Source organism: Narcine bancroftii, chromosome 12 (assembly GCF_036971445.1).
Source record: "Narcine bancroftii isolate sNarBan1 chromosome 12, sNarBan1.hap1, whole genome shotgun sequence".
Taxonomy (NCBI): domain Eukaryota; kingdom Metazoa; phylum Chordata; class Chondrichthyes; order Torpediniformes; family Narcinidae; genus Narcine; species Narcine bancroftii.
In genome coordinates, this window is record NC_091480.1 from 10,290,926 (window position 1) to 10,309,311 (window position 18,386).

At 40.7% G+C, this 18,386-nt stretch overlaps 1 protein-coding gene across 6 annotated transcripts in view; it reads left to right on the forward strand.

Moving 5' to 3' along the window:
- Nucleotides 1-994: 994 nt before the first annotated feature.
- The window catches only part of prpsap2 (phosphoribosyl pyrophosphate synthetase-associated protein 2), a 43,676-nt gene continuing 26,284 nt past the window's right edge, over nt 995-18,386 (forward strand). For 3 of the 6 annotated variants that reach the window (XM_069906664.1, XM_069906661.1, XM_069906665.1), the window contains exons 1-5: nt 995-1,071; nt 1,735-1,860; nt 4,747-4,799; nt 16,423-16,489; nt 17,391-17,563. In XM_069906664.1, coding sequence (XP_069762765.1) covers nt 1,778-1,860; nt 4,747-4,799; nt 16,423-16,489; nt 17,391-17,563 — 376 coding nt within the window. In that variant the 5' untranslated portion in view covers nt 995-1,071; nt 1,735-1,777. Of the gene's footprint in view, nt 1,098-1,734; nt 1,861-4,746; nt 4,800-16,422; nt 16,490-17,390; nt 17,564-18,386 lie in introns of those variants that run through there. The other 3 variants (XM_069906663.1, XM_069906662.1, XM_069906666.1) reach the window with 3 other exon arrangements.

Genomic DNA, 18,386 nt, shown 5'->3' on the forward strand with positions numbered 1-18,386 from the left:
GATGCTGCAGGAAAGAAAGGCTCCCAAAGGGTTCCAGGCACTGAAGGCTTCCTGATCGTGGCAGAGGTTCAGATGTGGAGCTCAGGTTGCCCATGGATGGAACAGGAGTCTTGGAGGCGAATCTACAGACGCCCTGTGATTCTGAAGGAACTCTCTTTTACGTCTCTTTCTCCCCTTGCTAGGAGTGCCGGGAAATGCTCATGGCAACTGTTTGTTTACCTTATGGCAGACAAAAGTTGAAGTATATCATATATGTTACATTTTTCTGTATTATTACGTGACAATAAAAGGAATTTTATATAACCATATAACAATTTACAGTACGGAAACAGGCCATATCGGCCCTTCCAGTCCGCACTGATTTACGTTACCCAACTTACCCACTCCCTGCCCATAACCCTCCAACCCCCTCACAGCCACATACTCATCTATATAACCATATAACAATTTACAGTATGGAATCTTCAAACTTTTGTTTATTGCACTCGACCCCAGGAGTAAATTTATTGTCATATGCATCGGTGCAAATGGTCCAAAGTTCTTGCACGCTGCAGTCAAACAGACCATGAGGGAAGAGGTGCTGACTTGCACCAAGTTCAGGAACAGCTGCTATGCCTGCACCATCAGACTCCTCAACGACAATCAGAGACTCGTTTAAGGACTCTTGCTTGTGCACTTCAGTAATTGTCTTTTTATTAAAATTCTCTCTGTATTGCACAGTCAGTTTGTTTACATTCCTTTAAAGCATGGGTAGTTTTTTTTATTGCCCTGCTAATAAGTGGTAATTCTGAGTCAGCATTATATCACAGGACGGAAAGAGATAATAAATGTAATAGATACTAAATAGTCACCATTGCAATCGTGCATCAGGAAAGTGGACAGGGCTGCAATTTGATTGGACAACCACACGTCCATCAACCGACGCGGCCGCGCGACGTCGCGGGATCCTCGCTGCCCATGGCAACACTGGCCGGGGCCACCCCCCCCCCCCCCCCCCCACTTCCGTGCGCGCGACCGCGCAGGCGCAGGCGCATCGAGGGCCGGGTGGGTGCGAGGAGGAGGCGGCGGCAGGTGGGGAGAGAGGAGAGAGGGAAGAGGTGCGGCGCCCCTGGGTCTTGGGGGAGCCGGGCAGGGCGCGTGGCCTGGGGGGGGGGATCCCGATTCACGCCCTCTCCCTTGGGTGCCCGGGGTCCGTGGGCGACCGGTGGCCTCCAGGCCTCGCCTCATATCCGGGCTGGGTGTGGGGGTGGTTAGGGGGTGTTGGGGTGGGGGTTGTGGGTGGGGGTTGAGGGGTGGGGGTGTTGGGGTGGGGGTTGTGGGTGGGGGTTGAGGGGTGGGGGTGTTGGGGTGGGGGTTGTGGGTGGGGGTTGAGGGGTGGGGGTGTTGGGGTGGGGGTTGTGGGTGGGGGTTGAGGGGTGGGGGGTGTGGGTGGGGGTTGAGGGGTGGGGGTTGTGGGTGGGGGTTGGGGGGTGTGGGTGGGGGTTGAGGGGTGGGGGTTGTGGGGTGGGGGTTGAGGGGTGGGGGTGTGGGTGGGGGGTGTGGGTGGGGGTTGAGGGGTGGGGGTTGTGGGTGGGGGTTGAGGGGTGGGGGGTGTGGTTGAGGGGTTGAGGGGTGGGGGGGCCTCTTGCAGCAGCAGTAGCAGGTCTTGTGTTGCAAAAGCGGAGTCAAGCATGAACCCCACCCCACCCCCCCCCCTCACTCCGTCCTCTTATCATTCCCCCCTTGTTGTTGTAGCAATCCATTCGTGCTAGGGTCTGGAAGACTTGACCCTTCAGCCATGAATGTCACCAACGGCGGCCTGACGCTCTTTAGTGCCAACTCCAATGCAGCCAATGGAGAATTGGCCAGGAAGATTTCAGAGTAAGTGGACGTGGATCTTTTTAAACTGCAGCTGCACCTGCACCACTCTCTCCAGGCTCGGTGACATGTTGCTCTCTGCCACCTTCCTTCCTTCAACCTGTTGAAATGGGTGCGGGGGATTGATTAAAGTCAGCGAGTCGGTCCCCTTCCCACCCCACGACTTCGTGACATGGAATGATGTGCATTTGTTAATTGGCACCAGGTTTTATAATAACAGGATTTTAAAATAGTCGTGCCTCAAGGTACATTCCTTTAAAACCCAGTCTTAGCCATTGGAAATGCACAGTATTCTATTTAATTTTCAGGTGCTCAAGGGAAAAGGTGAGTCAGGTTTTTACCTTTCTCTATTCCCATAGTGTTTTATTGCAGAATGATGACTCGTTTTGGGGGAATCATTTGCAGAACTTGTCTGTGTGGTGTTCTTGCCAACCCTGGAGGCAGAACAAATCTTCCATCCTGTAGATTATAAATATTGGGTTTCTCTTAAGAGGTAAAACACAGGATTCTGTTGACACCGTGGTTCAGTGAGGGGGGGGGGGGGAACCCGCCAATGCTGCAGAAACTCATTATATTGGTTGGCTGGAAAGTGTGTGTTTCCTTGAGTTAAAGTTGGTTGAGTAGCCAGCCCTGTTCACAACTGATTGAAAAATATAGCTGTGCTCAGAGCAAATGATGTTGTTTCTGTAATGTTAAATAGGAAGGTCTGTAGATGCTGTGATTGTAGTGTTTCTTTAAGGTGTTGCATGCTTGAACTCTGCTCTTCAGCAGGGATGGATGTTTGGATAAATTCTCCCTCTGGTTACAGAGTCAACTGAATTGGAGATTGTATCTTGGCTGAGATACTCCATCCTGATGATCAACTCCAAATCCAAAAACAGGATAGTGTTTGGGAAAGTAGGGCCAAAAATATTTGGAGTAAAAAGAGTGAAAGATTAGTTATGTGGCCTTAAAGGTTTAAACTTAAAACATTTTCAAGTGAATGGTATCAAATTAAAGTAATGTTTTAAGAAGAGACCTTTTAAGATTTTACTTTGAAAGTTTTTATTGCCTCTCAGATAGATGTAAAACAATCTTCTCCTTGTTTTCTGGGTATCGAAATGTTTAAAATGTCTTTTAATTTTAAATTTGTTTTAAATTATTTTAATCAAACTTCTGCAATCTGCTTGATAAAAGTAAAATAGTATAAGTGAAGGAATACTTCACTTGTGAATCTGCAGGAGTCATCTACTGCATCTGGTGCTCCCTGTGGTGACCTCCTCTACTTAAAAGAAACTGGATCCAGAATCGGAGGTTGTTTCATTGAGCATCTTTGCTCTATCTGCTGCAATAACAGGGACCTACCTCCCAGTAGCTAACCATTTTAATTCCACACACTATTCCCACATTAACATGTCTGTGCATGGCCAAACCGAGGCCACTTGCAAATAGACTGCATTAACAGCGACTTCTCCAATTTCTGTTAACCCCCTTCCCTCTCCATTCAGAGAGCTGCTACCCCTGCTTTTATTTCTTTGGCCTTGTTGATCTGTACTCCTCCCCCTACTCCTTTCTTCCCCATCTTTTTGTACAGGCATCTCCCTGTGGTTTGTTCATATGTTGACAAAGGGACAATGCCCAAAAAGTTGGTTACCCTTTGCTTCTGACAGATGCTGAGTGATCTGCTGAGTTTCAACAGCACTTTTGTGCATTGCAGTATTTTCTTACTGCCCACTCAATAAGTACATGGTACAAATGCTGTAGCAGATTAAGTTGCCTTGCATTTCAAAAAAATAATTTTTAAAGTTCTGAATAATTCTTGGGTTTCTTTGTTTCTAGCCATTTGGAGAGCATGTGATGATGTTGACCAACATGTTTCTCTGATGTTCAAACATGTGTTAGTTATGAAGTTTGTGAATTCTATTTGTGGCTTCTACTTAATATCCTTTCTGTGGAATAAGCCTATTACCTAGGGAACTCCAATTCCATAATTTTTCAATAATTGAATTCCAAAATGTTTTCTCTTCACCATTGTTTTATCGTGCTTCCCTCTCCACCCCATCTGCTCTTCACAGGAATGGGTCTCTCAGAGATTGCTCCACCATAGTGGTCTCTCCCTCTTACCTTTCTCCACTTGACACATTCTATCCCATACCCTTTTGCCTCTAGGCCCCTCCCCCCCAGTGTCATTCCTCCTTTTTTATCTTTAGTCTTGATGGAGGTTCTCAACTCAGTGTTGACTGACAACTCCTACCCGTAGATCCTATTTAACCTGCTGAGTTCCTGCACCAATTCTTTGCTGGATTCCAGCTTCAGCATCTTTTGTTCCTTTTATCGTGGTATTTTCCAGTGCATTGAGCTTTGCGTGGGAAGGATGATAGCGGTGCTCTGATGCCTTCCTACTTCTTCCTTGCTTTCTTCCATTTTGACCATGATATCACCCAGAGTGGTCTACTTCGATAGTGTAGGCTAATATAACACATCCATAATGCCTTTCCACAATTGACTTCCATCAAAAGAAATGGATGACTCGAGTTTAGAAGGAGCAATGGATTTCCCTTCTTCCTCCTCCCCCCAAAAAAAAACCATCTTGGAAGACCACATCGTCACCATAAAGTTGACTGAGCTATTGGGCAAAGCAGTTGTCCTTTAGTCCGACGGATCAGTCTGTTGATGGATTTTTAATTCTCCCATTGGAGAAGCATTTAGTTGCCCCGGGTGCTGATTTAATTGTGTATTGGCTAATTTTACCCAGCAGGACATCTTGATGTAGAATTCATTAGATGTTTACTAGTGACTTTGTGTATTCAATGACCCAGTTCGATATGTTTCTTCTGTATTATGTCCTTTTGTGTAGAAAGGTTTTAAGGAACGAATTTTTTGAGGGCTATTCCTCATCTTCAATTTTAGGCGACTTGGCGTAGAACCGGGTAAAGTGCAAGTCTATCAAGAAGCAAACAGAGGTAAGTGCATAATGTAAAATGTTCTAGTTGTGAAATGCCTTTGAAGATTTTGTGTAGTTTGAGCTTCATGCATATGTCTCTTGTATGTTATTTCACCAGGGGAAAGGATTTTCGAAGAGGTACAATCATTGAATGATTTATTTGTCTTAAAATCAACATTGCTTTGTGCAGTGTTTGAGCTATCATGTAGAGGGTGGCCAAGGAGAACTCCCATCTAGTTTATCGTGCATTTAGGTTTTTAAACAAAAGAATTGTGTTCCCAATAGTGATGAAACTGCAATTATTGGTGCTATCACAGTGAAAAAAACTGCACAAAAACTTGCATTGTGTATGGGCGCAGTCTTGCTGTAGTTGCAGAATGGGAAGTGATTAGCATGGAATTACTCAAAGATCGAGTCCACGCTGCTGAAGATCCAGCTGCGCTGGGTGGGTCACGTCTCCAGAATGGAGGACCATCGCCTTCCCAAGATCGTGTTCTATGGCGAGCTCTCCACTGGCCACCGTGACAGAGGTGCACCAAAGAAGAGGTACAAGGACTGCCTAAAGAAATCTCTTGGTGCCTGCCACATTGACCACCGCCAGTGGGCTGATCTCGCCTCAAACCGTGCATCTTGGCGCCTCACAGTTTGGCGGGCAGCAACCTCCTTTGAAGAAGACCGCAGAGTCCACCTCACTGACAAAAGGCAAAGGAGGAAAAACCCAACACCCAAACCCAACCAACCAATTTTCCCCTGCAGCCGCTGCAACCGTGTCTGCCTGTCCCGCATCGGACTTGTCAGCCACAAACGAGCCTGCAGCTGACGTGGACTTTTACCCCCTCCATAAATCTTCGTCCGCGAAGCCAAGCCAAAGAAAGGGAAAGACTCAAAGATCTACGCAAAACGAGGCATGGTAAAAAGTGGCAACCGTTTTCTTTTCTAACTTGCATTTCTTAATGTAGTTTCATATTGGGGAAGTTCGTCATATGGACATTTTTCTTTGTTGTCTGTTCTGTAATTAAGCTGGGGAAGGTCTATAAATTCTCCCATGCATATATATCTATTCGGAACAGCACACCTGTCAACACCAATGGCATCATGAAGAAAGCCTCTATTTCCTCAGGAGTTTGTGGAGGAGCTAATGGAGTTGTTCAAGTGAACCGGTACGAACTTGAAGGGCCAACATGGCCTGTTTCCGTGCTGTAAACGGTTATATGGTTATTAGTGCAGTGAAAGCCATGTTTCTAGAGCTCTGAGGGGAAAATACTGCTTTGAATTTGACATACTATATTTTGCTTGAAAAAGGAATAACAAGCTCTTTTCAAACTCCCTGCCAATATAGTTCAGATAATTGGTTGCTATCTGTAAAAATGGTATTTATTCATCCCAGATTGCAGGTGCATCTGTATATTTGTTTCATAACTGTATACCTTGGAGTATATCAAGCACAACAAGGTTGTTTGTGTGGTTCTATACTGGATAAGTACCCCTCCATAAATCTTCATCCGCGAAGCCAAGCCAAAGAAGAATACTGGATAAGTATGATGGTTATGAACATGTAAGACTCAAGGCTTTTAATGACTTGATCTTTCTTATTCAGAAGATTTAGGCTGATGCATTTTTTGTTTGTTTATCCCTCTCTTTCCGTTCTCATGGTTGAAAACGGTATACATGTAGCAAAACATAAATATGCTTGTGTGGGCCTTTAACAATTTTGTAGAAGTGTTAAAATTGGATTTGTCACTGGTTTAAATTTTGATTGGTCCAATCTGATGTGCAGACTTTTCATTTGAGAAAGGAAATCTCTAAATGAAGAACAAACACGTTATTCAACACTTTGCCCATTATTTACTGAATATTTATTTTTGGTAGTGCACAATTTGCACAGCTTCATTTCTCTTTGGTATAAGTATTTCTTTTCTTGCTTAGCAGTTACTGATGAGTATAATTTCTGCCTGGCCTGCAGGAATAAGAATCTTAGGGTTGTATGTACTCTGGAAATAAATTTGACACTGTTCTGGACCCAATTGTTACTAAAATATTTGGCTTGAGAACTCCTTTGGAGTTCTGAAACCGAGTTAATTAGTTACAATTAAAACAGTGGTTTTCAAACTTTTTCTTTTCACCCACGTACCACCTTAAGCAATCCCTTACTAATCACAGAGCGCCGATGGCAAAGGGAATACTTAAAAGTGGTGTATGGATGGAAAGATATAAGTTGAGAACTACCAGAATAACTGAACACCTCTAAAGAAACTGAAAACATAACCTGGCAAATTTCATACTTTCATGGTGTGAAATCATACATTGGATTGATTCACCATAGTTTTATTTCTGCAAGAGTAATTCCTATCCCAATTTATCAAATACAACCTATTTTATTTACTCTTGAAACTATGTTAAATTAGTTCCAGAAAACTTCAACCCTGTTCATAATAAACAAGTGTCATGCTACACAAATTAGGGCGAAACAGCAATCTGCTTTTTTGAGAGAACCCATGCAAGTCAGATGAGCAAGCACTTGAAGCTTTACTTATCACAATTTACTGGATGCAACAAGTAAAACAGATATTTTAAATTATCTAAAAGAGCTGGACATTAGCAAAAAAAAAAACTTTTCAGTGTATCTCTTGTGTGTATGCTCTACTAATAAGTACATGCTTACATTTAAAAACTATTATTGAAGACAATTCAGTACATTTTTGCTCAAGGTAGTTTGTTTCCATAGACTTCTATAGGAATATCAATTAAGGGTTGCAAAATATCCCTAGATGAATCTTAAATCAGATAGATCTACCAAATTATGCATTTTCTGGTTAAAGATTAGCAGTGGCAAAACATTCAGAAAAAAATGTTCTGCACGATACAAGGAGGGTCAAAAAAGTTATTTCCTTTGGAAAAGAGAAAAATAAAACCAGGGATGAACCAGAAATTCCCAAATGATCTCAGTCAACAAGACTAAATTTTCCAAAATAAACCTTTCAGCACAAACCGTTGCTCTGATTCACTGAGCCTTTGATGCCAAGTTACCTTTTCAGCTTATGTCAAGAATCAGGCAATATGCCAGAGACCATACTCCATTTCTATCAACCAAGGAAACAAGACTTTCCTTTAGGTTCAAACAGTGAACTTGGAAGAATGAGAAGCGAGATTGGACTGTGAATCAAAGAACTTTTCTGAGGTTATACACACATTACATACACATGTGCTAAGAATTAGCTCAATCTTCACCAGGCTTTAGTGCTTGAAAGGTCAATGGTTACCACTCAGGATGGTTCTTCTCTGTTTTCAGAGAGAGATTTGTTGCTCATTGGACATAAACTGATTCCTCCTGAACAGCCACTTCAGTGTCTTGCCAGAGAAACTTTCCCCATCAGGGTTTTCCAAATGATAACCTTTCTTTCAGGTCACCACAGAATTCCTTTTTTCCCTTATATCAAGTGAAACATTATGCAGCCAGCCATCCCCTCTTGTCTGGACCACAATGGGTTTGACCAGGCTGAACTAAGAACTCGCAACCTGTCTTCAAAGTGTACTTTTTCCACAAGCTTTCCAGCTTGTCCTGTTCCAGTCCCAGCTGCTACTGAACCGTAGAACTGAATTCTCTCTCTGTCTCTCGGAGAAAACCACATGACTCTCTTAGAACAGCACGCTGCATTCAGACAGACTGCGGCACCGGACCTAATCTTTGAGTCCATTCATCTCTTGCTTTCTAAAACAATAACCCATTACTCCACAGTATGTCCAATTACTACCTATTTGTAAATCCTTATAGGCATTCTTCATAGTTTTTGCAAAGGCACTCGGAGCCTGGATTGTCTGGTTTGAGCAGAGCTCCAGCATTTTAAATGAGATCTGTTTTGAAGTGTTTGTATCTGTTGTGTGTGACCTAACTTAAAAACCCCACAATTTATCTTCCAAAATATACAATATAGAATATAACATAATCACTGGGAGAAATAAAGGTAGGTGGAGCTGAGTCCAAGGCCAGATCAGCCATGATCTTATAAAATGACAGAGCAGACTTGACAGGCCAAATCCATTTTATTATGGTGTTGTGAATAGCTGCTCAGAATTAAGAAGACACTTCTTCACTATGGTACATTGAGGGCTTTGTCTTCAATATAGTTGAGAAACATACTTAATAGTGAATAGCTGCTCAGAATGAAGAAGACTTTTCTTCACTATGGTACATTGAGGGCTTTGTCTTCAATATAGTTGAGAAACATACTTAATAGTGAATAGCTGCTCATGAATGTCCTTGTCACAACTTTTCAATAAGTATAATAGAATCTCTAAACTGGGAAACGATTGAGCTATGTATAGTACTTGTAATTAGACAGGCATGGTCTGCCATTGCCTGCGATTAAAATTTTGCCTTTGCAATGATTAGTGTCATTTACCAAATATTGACAACTGGCTGAGATATCTGGTGGGGGTTTGAAAATCTTTTTGAATAGCTTGTTTGATTAAAGCTTTGACTGATATTGGGTGTTAATTGATAGTTAACAGGTATATTTGGAATAAAGTGAATTGCGAATGATAAAATGCTGGAGGAACTTGGCAGGTCTTGCAGCATCCATTGGAAGGAAAGATATATAGGTTTAATCAATGTTTCTGGCTTGAGTGCTTCTTCCTAGTGCCTACCTGCTTTTTACTTTGAAGGGTTCGTGCCCAAAATGTTGGCTACGGATCTTTACCTCTGACATGGCATTTGTTTTTTTTGAACTATAATCACAGAGTCTACAGACTTTCATGTTTCACTTCAAATTGAAATAACCAATGTCTAATTTAATGTTTCAATGAACAAGTGTCATGTTATTTGTGATTGTTGCACAAACTTGTTAAAACTCAAAAGATGTTAAGATTTTTTTTATTAGATAGGCTCATCAAGAAATGTTTTGATAAAATTTTGTAGTCAACTTATTAAGCTGAATTTGCATTTCTGATTAAAATTGAAATATGTAAAACTATTCATGCTCAATGCATTTGATCGGCATTGCAAATTAAAGGAGAAATAATTAGGCACATCATTCAGGAACTTTCTATCTCTCCTCATTCCTGTGCTGGTTCTAAAATGCGCCTCGTGCCTTGAAGTTGAGTGAGCTTTTTTGCTGAGACATTGACTACAATTTTCCCCTTAAGTGAAAATGGCGTACTTTCATTTGATGTTTTGTGTGTTGATGTGGCAATTGAGAATAAGCTTTCATTGTGTCATGAATTTTCCATGGCATTCTGTCACTTAATGCAAAATGATTTTGTGTTAAATTGATTTCCTTTGAACAATTTTTTTGGGCAGCTGTTCTTCTCGCTTGGAACATAGAATTTGTTGCTCAAGGAAATGATGTTCTGCCACAAGGAGCAAAGAGCTGGTTTTGAAAATGGGTTGTACCTCATGTGAAGATTGGTGTTTGACAAACAAGAATTGTGAATACTTTTCAGTGCCAACAGCGGCGTGCTTGGCTGAATTGCTTGAACTGTTCAGTATCCTTTTTTAAAACTGAGTATGGCACTTTAAAATCACAGAAGATTTGTGCATGTTCGTTCCATTTCTGAGTGCTTTTGTGCGAAAATATTGAGAACATTCAGCTGAATTTTGCAAGACCGTGCAGATGTTACATTCACTTTCGTGTGGAAACCATTGCTGTAGTCCCATTTCCTTTCTTTCCTGCTCCAGCGATTGGTTAGTCGCTTGAACCAGTTGTTTATAATCAATGAACTTGGTGCACACTGAAAATGGAATCCATCCTGTTACATCTAGAGTGGTCCCATTTGCTTGAATGAGGTTGCAGATCTTCTAAATATAAATTTAATTAATTTTTAATTATTCATTATAATTTTTCATTGGCTTTCATCTTTTTCCACTTGTCTGACAGTAAATATTTGGAAACAATGATCTTGTGGCTTGCAGGGCTGTGGTATTAGCAGTGTACAGTCTTGGGACTTGTGCACAAGACTAGGGTGGCTGGTGATGTTGATATGATCAAACCCTTTGATTTAATAGTTTATAGTTCTGGGGACTGAAATTGAGAATGTAAAAGCCGGGGGAATCACATGATGGAGTAGTGGCCGGTCGAGAAAACCGGCCCTCTCCAGGAAAATAGAAAAAAAAGTCAGGAAAAAGCAAAGCATAACAGAAATAAAGTACAAGAAATAGAAGATGAAGATACAGAGAAGAGAAATAAGATGGCTCCCAAGAAGGAGAAAGTAAGAACAGCTGGAAAAAGAAGTTAAAAAAAGTCACTGGAGAAGAAGGAAGAAGGCCTTGGCTGCAGGATGGAACAGGGCGCTGTGGTGATGAGGAGCGCCCGACCCTTGAGGTCAGTACCTGCCCACCAGCCGGTACACTACAAAAATGGCTCTCGGAGCCAAACAAAAGTGCGCAATGGCGCATGCGCAAGGGGTCATACATGTGCAATACGCAATCAGAGGAGAAAGAGGACACCGGCGGGAGGGGGGCTCAGCAGAGGAGTGGGCTGTCACAGACCGAGCAGCTGAGAGATGCCCGACACCAGGGCTCTCAGCTGGAGGATAAGGAAGACATCAGAAGAGGGTGCGACGAAACAGACGTGGAAGACAGACGGAGGGAAGATCGACAAGAAGACCAACGTCAGGAAGCACAACAGATGAGCAGACCAGGAGGGGAGGACCAGCAACAAGAGGAGGCCCGACAAAGAGATACACGCAGCTCGTCAGGAAAAACAGAAGAGACACAAAGAGAAGAAAACACAAACAGATACAGACACAGAAGAGGAGGAAGAAGTCCAAGATCTTCACAGAGAAATAAAAGGTAAAACTGATGAACAGAATATAGATAGTTGTTTTTGAAGAACAAATGAGATCACTAAAAGAATGGTCGTCATTAGAGTTTAATGCAATTAAAAGGAAAATGAAAAGAACAGAAGATAAAATGCAAAGGTTAGAACTGGTCATGACAGAAATAGGGAAAAGAGTAGAGAATGTGGAAGAGAGGGAAATGGCTGTAGAAATGAAAGTAAACAAGTCAAAAATTGGAAGAAAGTGGCAAAAAAATTAGAGACACAAGAGTTGTTAATTCAGAAAATTGATATGTTGGAAAATTATAGGCGAAACAACATAAAAATAGTGGGCCTGAAGGAGGGTGAAGAAGGTACAGATATGAAGGAATTTATAAAAGGATGAATCCCGAAGGTCCTGGGAATGACAGAAATGCAGGAAGAAATGGAAATAGAAATGGCACACAGAGCATTCGCTCCGAAACCGCAGGCACATCAAAAAACCAAGATCCATCTTAGTAAAACTTTTGAGATACATGACAAGAGAAAATATACTGGAGTGGACAAGGAACAAAGTTAGAGAAGATAATTTCTTTCTTTGGCTTGGCTTTGCGGACGAAGATTAATCGAGAGGTAATGTCCACGTCAGCTGAAGGCTCGTTTGTGGCTGACAAGTCTGATGCGGGACAGGCAGACATGGTTGCAGCGGTTGCAAGGGAAAATTGGTTGGTTGGGGTTGGGGTTGGGTGTTGGGTTTTTCCTCCTTTGTCTTTTGTCATTGAGGTGGGCTCTCCGGTCTTCTTCAAAGGAGGTTGCTGCCCGCCGAACTGTGAGGCGCCAAGATACACGGTTTGGGGTGATATCAGCCCACTGGCGGTGGTCAATGTGGCAGGCACCAAGAGATTTCTTTAGGCAGTCCTGTACCTCCTCTTTGGTGCACCTCTGTCTCGGTGGCCAGTGGAGAGCTCGCCATATAACACGATCTTGGGAAGACGATGGTCCTCCATTCTGGAGACGTGACCTACCCAGCGCAGTTGGATCTTCAGCAGTGTGGATTCGATGCTGTCGGCCTCTGCCATCTCGAGTATTTCGATGTTGGTAATGAAGTCACTCCAATGAATGTTGAGGATAGAGCGGAGACAACGCTGGTGGAAGCGTTCTAGGAGCCGTAGGTGATGCCGGTAGAGGACCCATGATTCGGAGCCGAACAGGAGTGTGGGTAAGATAATAAGCCATTGGAATACAAGGGTCAAAAACTATTTTTTTACCCAGACATAAGTTTTGAACTCATAAAGAGGAGGAAGGAATTTAATACAGCGAAATCAACTTTATGGAAAAAAGGTTACAAATTCATATTAAGACATCCAGCCGTGCTTAAAATATTTATACCCTCTTCTTGGATCCAGAGAAAGCGTAAGAATTTGCAGAATGTTTGCAGGACAGGAGAAGAGATGAAGAGATGTAACAAGAATGAAGAACGGAGATAAAGTATACATTGTTTTTAGATCTTTCTATAAATGTAAAGAACTAAAGAGAGAAAAGAGAATGGAAGGAAGGGAGTAAGGGGGGATAAAAAGAAGAGAGAGCTTTGTTATATGTGTTTTTTTTTTAAGTGTTTTCTGGAGAGGGCTGGGTGGAGGGGGAATAACCATCACTGCAAAATCAGTTGATGCTGCGAACAAGATCGCAATCCAAATGAAAAGGGGAGTTGTGGTTGCCCAGCAAGGGATATGGGTCAACTCAGAGTGGTGGGGGGGGGGGGTGGATCTTTGGGGTTAAGGTATTAGTGGGTGTGGGAACTGCGGGGGTACTTTGTCTTAAATGTGTTGTCATATATTAAGAGAAAACTAAGATGAAAATGGGGAAAAGAGGAATGGAGGTGGCAAAGAAGTGGAAAAGAGATGTATGCAAGAACGTTTTGGGAAGAATTAAATCAGATACTAAATAAGATTACAAAAAATAACGTATCCAAAAAACCAGAGATATTTCTTTTAAGTTACATAAGAAATAGAGAATTAGTCCTCAAATTGGATAAAGTGCAAAAAAGATTCATTATGATGGCCTTAGTGATAGCAAAAAAAAGTATAGTGATAGCAAAAAAAAGAAATGAATAAATGTATTCCATTGGGAAAAAATAACATAACTTAAAAAATAAAGTCACAATATTTGAACACATTTGGGAACCATACATGGAACACAACAGAGAGAGCTTGCCTACGACCTCCATCCCCTAAAATGAGAATGAAAATGATAAGAAGACAAAACGACGAGATTCAGTGTGTAATAAATAGATGATGCATTTTTCTTGTTTGTTTTCCTTTGTGTGAAAATATTGTTTTATGGTTTTATTGTATAAGTTATGGTATTGTATAAGTTGAATATTTATGGGTATTGGAGGGGGTGGGTAGAGGGGAAGGAGGGAAGGTGGGGTGGAAAGGGGAGAAAAGACCACTGTGTAAATTTAATGAGATACATTTGTACATATTTTGGTTGACATGGTTCACAGTGTGAAAAATAAAAAATTATTTAAAACAACAAGAGAATGTAAAAGCCTGCTTTGGGGTTTTTGGTCAATTTTGTGATGTTGCATCAAGCCAAATACTTGTTGCTTAGTGTAGATGGCAAATTTGAAACTTGGAAGAATTTCCAAGTGAGTATACTTTTTAAGTGCAATATAACTAAGTAACCAAAATGTCGATGGCTCCTCAAATACTGGTCTTATTCTGAAACTCAATCCCATTTTGATGATGCATTTATTAACAGTGGTCCTGCTCAACATTTTCAACGTAAACATTTCTATAGATTGACATTGCGTGACTGTCATTAAAGATCAACTATTTCAGTTTGGTATATTTTACTGTGGGAAAACCTGCTTAATGGTTTCTATTCAATTTTCCTCCTGCTCTGAATTTGAATGCTCAGTGAAACTGAGCAATTTAAGAAATTTGCTCTGGTTAACCAACCATTGATAGACAGCATCATGAGTATGTTGTGCCAATGGGTTCTGGTTGTGTGAATGAAGTTTGCTGCAAAATGCAGTGGGTGAACAAAGCAAAACTCCTGGAGGTGATGGTATGCAAATTCGAACACACTATTCAATTTTCCCTGAATGGAGAGTCTATAACTGGTGGGTAAACTTGGAGGAGAGATAGGTGGTTTTGGATTGAGAGGAGGACTGTGAATCTGCACATTCCATTCTCACTTTTGAGCCTAGTGTCAGAGAACAATGGTGCACAGAAGCAGGTCCTTTAGCCCAACTTGTCCATTTAGACCAAATTGTCACTTGAAACCAGTACTATTTGCCTCCGCTTCACATTTAAGACTATAGAAGAATACTTTTTAAAATTTAATTGCTTGTATGCCACTCAAATGTTTATAACCGTCCCTTGTGAAGTGAGAAAAGTCATTTGTACTTTGGAGTTGGTTGTTGTCCCCTATCCTTTTTTGATCTGCAGGCCTTTGAGTTTAAGTGCAGTCATGGGTAAGTTACTGGAAGAGTTTAAGGGACATGATCTATCGGCATTTGGAAAGACGAGGACTGATTTGGTTTAGTCACCATGTTGTTGTGATCAGCAAGTCATTGCTCATGAATTTCACTGCGTATTTTGAGCAAGAATATTAAAGAGGGCAGGTGTTAGACTGAGCAAGGCATTTGACATGGCCATATGTGGTAGGCTGATCCTTAAGGTCAGTTTGTATGGGATTTAGGGTGAGCTGGGTAACTGCATACAAATCTGGTTTGATTGTAGGAGACATTGTGGAAGTGAAGAGTTATTCAGATTGATGTTACTGGTATTGTATTGTAGGGATGGGTGCTGTGTCCACTGTTTGTTATCCATATTAATGACTTGGTTAGTAAATTTGCAGATGATGCCAAAATTGATGGTATAGTGGATAGTGAAGGATGATATCTGAAATTACAACAGGATCGAGATGAACAGGTAAAGGACCAAGAAATAACAGATGAAAGTTATCAAGTGTAGGCCAGGGCAAACTTTGACAATTAATGGTCATGCACTGGAGATTGTTGTGGAACAGACTTAGAGGCACAGATGTATAGTGTTTCTGTTACTATGGGAAAGATAGTAAGCTGAAAAGGGTTCAGAAAAGGTTCATAAGAATGTTACCAGGACTTGTGGGCTTGAATTATAAAGTGGATAGGCTGGGACTTTCTCCTTGGAGAATGGGGGTGGGGGGTGAAGGGAGACTTGCATTTCCAACTAGGAAATGTAAGAGCCCATTCTAGCAGTTAAATCTTACTTATAGAAGTGACTGAAAACTATGATATGAATTCTTACTTATTTTTGGGGCTTCACTCACAAAGAATTCATATCATAGTTTTCAGTCACTTCTATAAATAAAATGGTGAGGGGCAAAGACAAGTTAAACATTAGTTTTTATATAAAGAGCTGGCCACTGACGAGAGTTCATCTCTGTTCTTAATTGTGCACTTGTAACTTTGGTCCTCATGGAAATTTTCTCATTCGAATCAAAATCTTTATTTTATTTTTTATTTTTTTATTCATTTGAAAGAGAGAAATATTGCATGTATATATTAATTACATAACTTTTATATAATACGATATAGATAATGAGTCACGTCAATAGAATTCTCAAAAAAAAGTGAAATATACAGTGATTATCTAAATAGACCAATCTCCTGGCTATTTTTTTTAAAAAAAGCAAAAATAAGAACAAAAGAAGAAAAAGGAGGGAAAAAAACCTTTATTTTTGAAAGGTGCAGAAAATCTTTTTGATATAACTTTGTTACTGCTGTATCAATGGTTACTATTTGTGTGACTATAGCTGTTTAAATGTTGTAATAAAATATGCTTTAGCAATGTGGCTTGAACTTCTAAATTATGGTGATATTTCTGTTCTTTTTGATAGAAACAAGAGTAAAGATTCAGGAGTCTGTCAGAGGAAAAGATGTGTTTATTATTCAAACCGTTTCAAAGTAAGTTTATTGTGAAGTGACATTTTTGCAATTTGTACTTGAAATTATAACTTGGTTAAAATCTAAGGGGAGCTTCATACTGTCTTGATGTCAAGATGAAGCTGGTTTATATCTGAATTATACAACTGAAGGAAGGAAGAAAGTTGATCCTAATTGATTATAGGCCAAAAATGTAACGTTCATTTCTTTTGCAGGTACTGCATGTGCATTTAAAAACTGGAGTGCTTTTAAACAACTTCTGAATAACCAATTTAAAATATGCCACCAGGAAAATGTCTGCATGTAAACAATTGTAGTACAGTGTATGTGGTAAAACCTCGTGCTAAGATTTAACACATAGCTTTTGTGACCCAAAAAAAAGTGTTTCTTTTGCAAAGATCTGGTTCAAGCCAACTGTACAAAATGACCATTTCAGGAAACATGGAAAATAAGTGAGTAGACCTGCCTGCTCCACTATTCAATCTGATTATGACAGATCTGCTCCATGTCTCAAATCCTCTTCACATTCCCATGGCTCTCAATTTTTTTTCCAAATGCATGATTGAAAAATGGTCTGTTTTGGGAAAAAAAGCCAACTTCATCAGAGTTGTTTATTTTTATTTCTATTTTTGATTATTTTGTTTGAGAAAAGAATCTCATCGTAAAAGGCCTAATACTTCTGGTAGTGAATTTTTGGGGCTTCACTCACAAAGAATTCATATCATAGTTTTCAGTCACTTCTATAAGATTTAACTGCTAGAATGGGCTCTTACATTTCCTAGTTGGCCAAGGAGTGTTGTTATTTGGTCTAGCCATTTTAGTTCTTGAGTTTGGCATTTTTTGAAAGGGTAAATAGGAGTTAAATACCTTTGCATGATCTGTTTGTCATGATGTTGAACTTTTTTTCCCCCCTGTATGACAGAGATGTGAACACCACCATTATGGAACTCCTTATTATGATTTATGCCTCCAAGACTTCGTGTGCCAAGAACATCATTGGTGTAATCCCTTACTTTCCATACAGCAAGCAATGCAAGATGAGGAAACGAGGGTCTATTGTGTCCAAACTTCTGGCATCAATGATGTGTAAAGCCGGTGAGTGTGATTGGACCATTCATTTTGTCACTCAATTTATCAGACCTATGTGGTGTTTGTGGGAAAAAGGATTTGGTAGAAAAGTCAACAACTCCAGCACTTCTCACATCTTTCTGAGGTCCCAAATTAATTAATTACCCAATAAATTGTACATGAAGTGTACTGACCTTTGGGTCAGCAGATCAATCAGAAAATCTATGGCAGGTAATTAAGAAGTGAATGCTGATCAAAATACCTGAAGCACCTCCCTGTTCAAACAATGTCACGTGGCCTCTTCAAGGCAGTGCTTTCTTGGTTCTCGACAGGGTGCAAGCCTAGATTAAATCACATCATAGAATGGTACATTACTGCCTACATTAGAGTTGGCACTAACTGAAGCCAGCTGATGTTAAATATACTGTGGAGATTCAATGTCGGACATGTCTACGTTGTAGGTGTTTCTTTGTTCTAAATTTAATAATGTTTTTTCTTATGGTGTTTTGGTGAATTCTATCCTTCCCACAGCAGCCTATGTCCCATGGGATACATGTTTCTGTTGCATGTTACAGATACAGATCTGTATCCCTCTACTTGGGCAAATTCTAATGGCAGGCTCACCCAATTGGAAGAGGTGTGCTTAGAAAGGAATGGGAGTCACAAATAGTGATTTCCCAACACATTAAGTATTTCCAGTTGGTTATAATTTTAAAAGGGAATTTGTTTTTAAACCTTGTCCTGATTTGTATTTGAAAACATTGCTGAGGAATTTGCGTAGCGACACGTGTTAGCTTTGGTTCCATAAATAGTTGGAACAGCAAATTCTTAAATTTAATGTTGCTTGAAG